The sequence below is a fragment of the Ochotona curzoniae genome, unplaced genomic scaffold (assembly GCF_017591425.1).
Source record: "Ochotona curzoniae isolate NIBS_2020 unplaced genomic scaffold, NIBS_Ocur_1.0 contig_1081, whole genome shotgun sequence".
Taxonomy (NCBI): domain Eukaryota; kingdom Metazoa; phylum Chordata; class Mammalia; order Lagomorpha; family Ochotonidae; genus Ochotona; species Ochotona curzoniae.
The window spans coordinates 23,715-25,726 of NW_024464944.1; the positions used below are offsets into that span (position 1 = coordinate 23,715).

At 48.5% G+C, this 2,012-nt stretch overlaps 1 protein-coding gene across 1 annotated transcript; it reads left to right on the forward strand.

Moving 5' to 3' along the window:
- The first annotated feature begins 278 nt into the window (after nt 1-278).
- LOC121166825 (A disintegrin and metalloproteinase with thrombospondin motifs 2-like) lies at nt 279-1,448 on the forward strand. The gene is made up of 2 exons (XM_040996120.1): nt 279-969; nt 1,251-1,448. Exons 1-2 carry the CDS (start codon nt 690-692, stop codon nt 1,253-1,255), a joined length of 285 nt encoding a protein of 94 aa, XP_040852054.1. The 5' UTR covers nt 279-689; the 3' UTR covers nt 1,256-1,448.
- The last annotated feature ends 564 nt before the right edge of the window (nt 1,449-2,012 follow it).

Below are 2,012 nucleotides of genomic sequence, written 5' to 3' on the forward strand. Positions count from 1 at the left end.
GATCCTAGTGCGTACAAGGTGAGGACTTTAGCTGGTAGGCTACCATGCGAGGCCCACATGCTTTATTTAGAGAGAGTGTTTCAGACAGTGGACAGAGTGAGATTTGCGTTTCTGGCATCCTGGTTTTGAGTTCAGTTTCTCCCTGTCTGTACGCCCTGGAATAAGCGACTTCTCTAAGCCTTTGCTCCTTGAGAGTGTGGGCCAGTGCTCCACTGTGCATGGCAGGTACACAGGCCTGGGGGTTGGAGAAGAGTTCTGTGGCTGACCTCAGTCACCTAGGGTGGGACCATCTCAGGGGCTCATTGTCTGTGCCGCTGTGGGATCAGCGGCTTATGGCCCTGTCCCTTACATGGCCCATGGTTCTGTCACTTGTAGTTCCCTTTACCATGTTTGTTTTGTGCCTTGTAAATGCCTTCAAATGGGAGAAAGGCAAGGCCTTCGCTCCCTTCCTCTGGGCTTGCAGGTCTGACTGGGCCTTCCGGTCCCCTGCACCAACATCCTGGGTCCTGCACCTATATCCTGCCCAGGGCCCACTCAGACTAGGGGTCTGATACAGCGGCCCTTCTGCACCTGGAGGAAGGTGAAGGGACTGTGTGAGGCAGCTTAGGAGTTTGGGCTCAGTGTCTTCCCTGAGAACCCAGCAGGGACTTCCTGTGAAGGTGCTGGGAAACCCCTCCTTATTCAAAAGAATGGAGAGCAGCGGGAGTCCCATCCTGAGCTGGCCTAGCCAGGGCACTGAGGGCCATGTCTCTCCAACCCCAGTTGGAGGGACCATGCCAAGCCTCTCCTCAGAACCCCCCTTTTCCCTGCAGTCCTTGAGCCTCATCGAGATCAGGAACCCTTCCCAGAACCTGGAGAATGTCTGCCACTGGGCTTGCCTGCAGCAGAAGCCAGACACAGACCACGACAAGTACCACGATCATGCCATTTTCCTCACTCGGCAGGACTTCGGGCTGTCAGGCATACAAGGTGAGCTGTCCTCAGGTGGGGAATCGTGGGGGAAGTGCAGTGAGAGGAGTGTGATGGAGGAGCCATTGGCTTTGCCAGATGCACCTGTGCACTTGGCCCATCCCAGGAAGGAGTGTCCAGTGAGGGCCTCTAGGCCAGTGTTGGCAATCCCTTACCACACCCCAGGGGTGGTGAAATGCGAAGGTACTGGGCCAGGCATTGCTGAGACCAGATTGGGTTTCTTCAGCTTTATTTTCAAGATTGCAGGAAAACAGATTTGAACACATTTCCAACCTTTGCAGATTGAGCTTTTATTCAAAGATGTAAACTATATGAAAGGGCAGATCTAAAAGCAGAAATGGGCACATCTACAATCCCCATTGAAGAGATAAAGGTGTCTTTTTCTCAGTAAGTAGAACAGATGAGAAAATCAGTAACAATGTAGACATTTGAACTAAGCAACTTGACCCACTTGATGTAGACAGAATGCTACACCACATCATTAGAGAATGCAAAGTGTCTGAGTGCACATAGATACATGCCCAAATGGGGAGACCTTGTACATATGCCTGCAGCTCTCTTACCGGACTGAGTGTACCTTTGCTGAGATTCCTGAGTCATAGTCTTTCTTGCTTTTAAAGTGAAAATAATGCAATAGTGTGTGTGTGTGTGTGTTTTATTTGTTTGTTTTATCTTAAAGGGATGTGATAAGGAAACATGTTTTTTTTTCAAATCTTCTTAGATAGACAAGCCCCTTTCAACTCTTGACATTAGAATGGAGATGAAATCTGTTAAAATCAACTCTAAAACTTGATGCAATTTCTTTTATAAAGTAGAACAAGCGCTTACCCTGAAGGTTTCCTGATCGTATAGGTTCTGTGACCCTAGCAAGCTTACTCTTTTGGATTGTTAGTCCATAGCATGAAAAGTAGCATCTCAGTTAATACATATTGTTGCTGTATCTTTGTGTTTCTCCATAATGGATTAAGGCAGGTCACCTCATGTAGTATCTGACTAAGATACCTTCCTCCTTTGACCAGCCCCTCCAGCATATTCTGTGTGTG

Bases quoted from the DNA above. Each gene is read 5' to 3' on its own strand.
- LOC121166825 (XM_040996120.1), top strand. From the start codon at position 690: ATGGAGAGCAGCGGGAGTCCCATCCTGAGCTGGCCTAGCCAGGGCACT.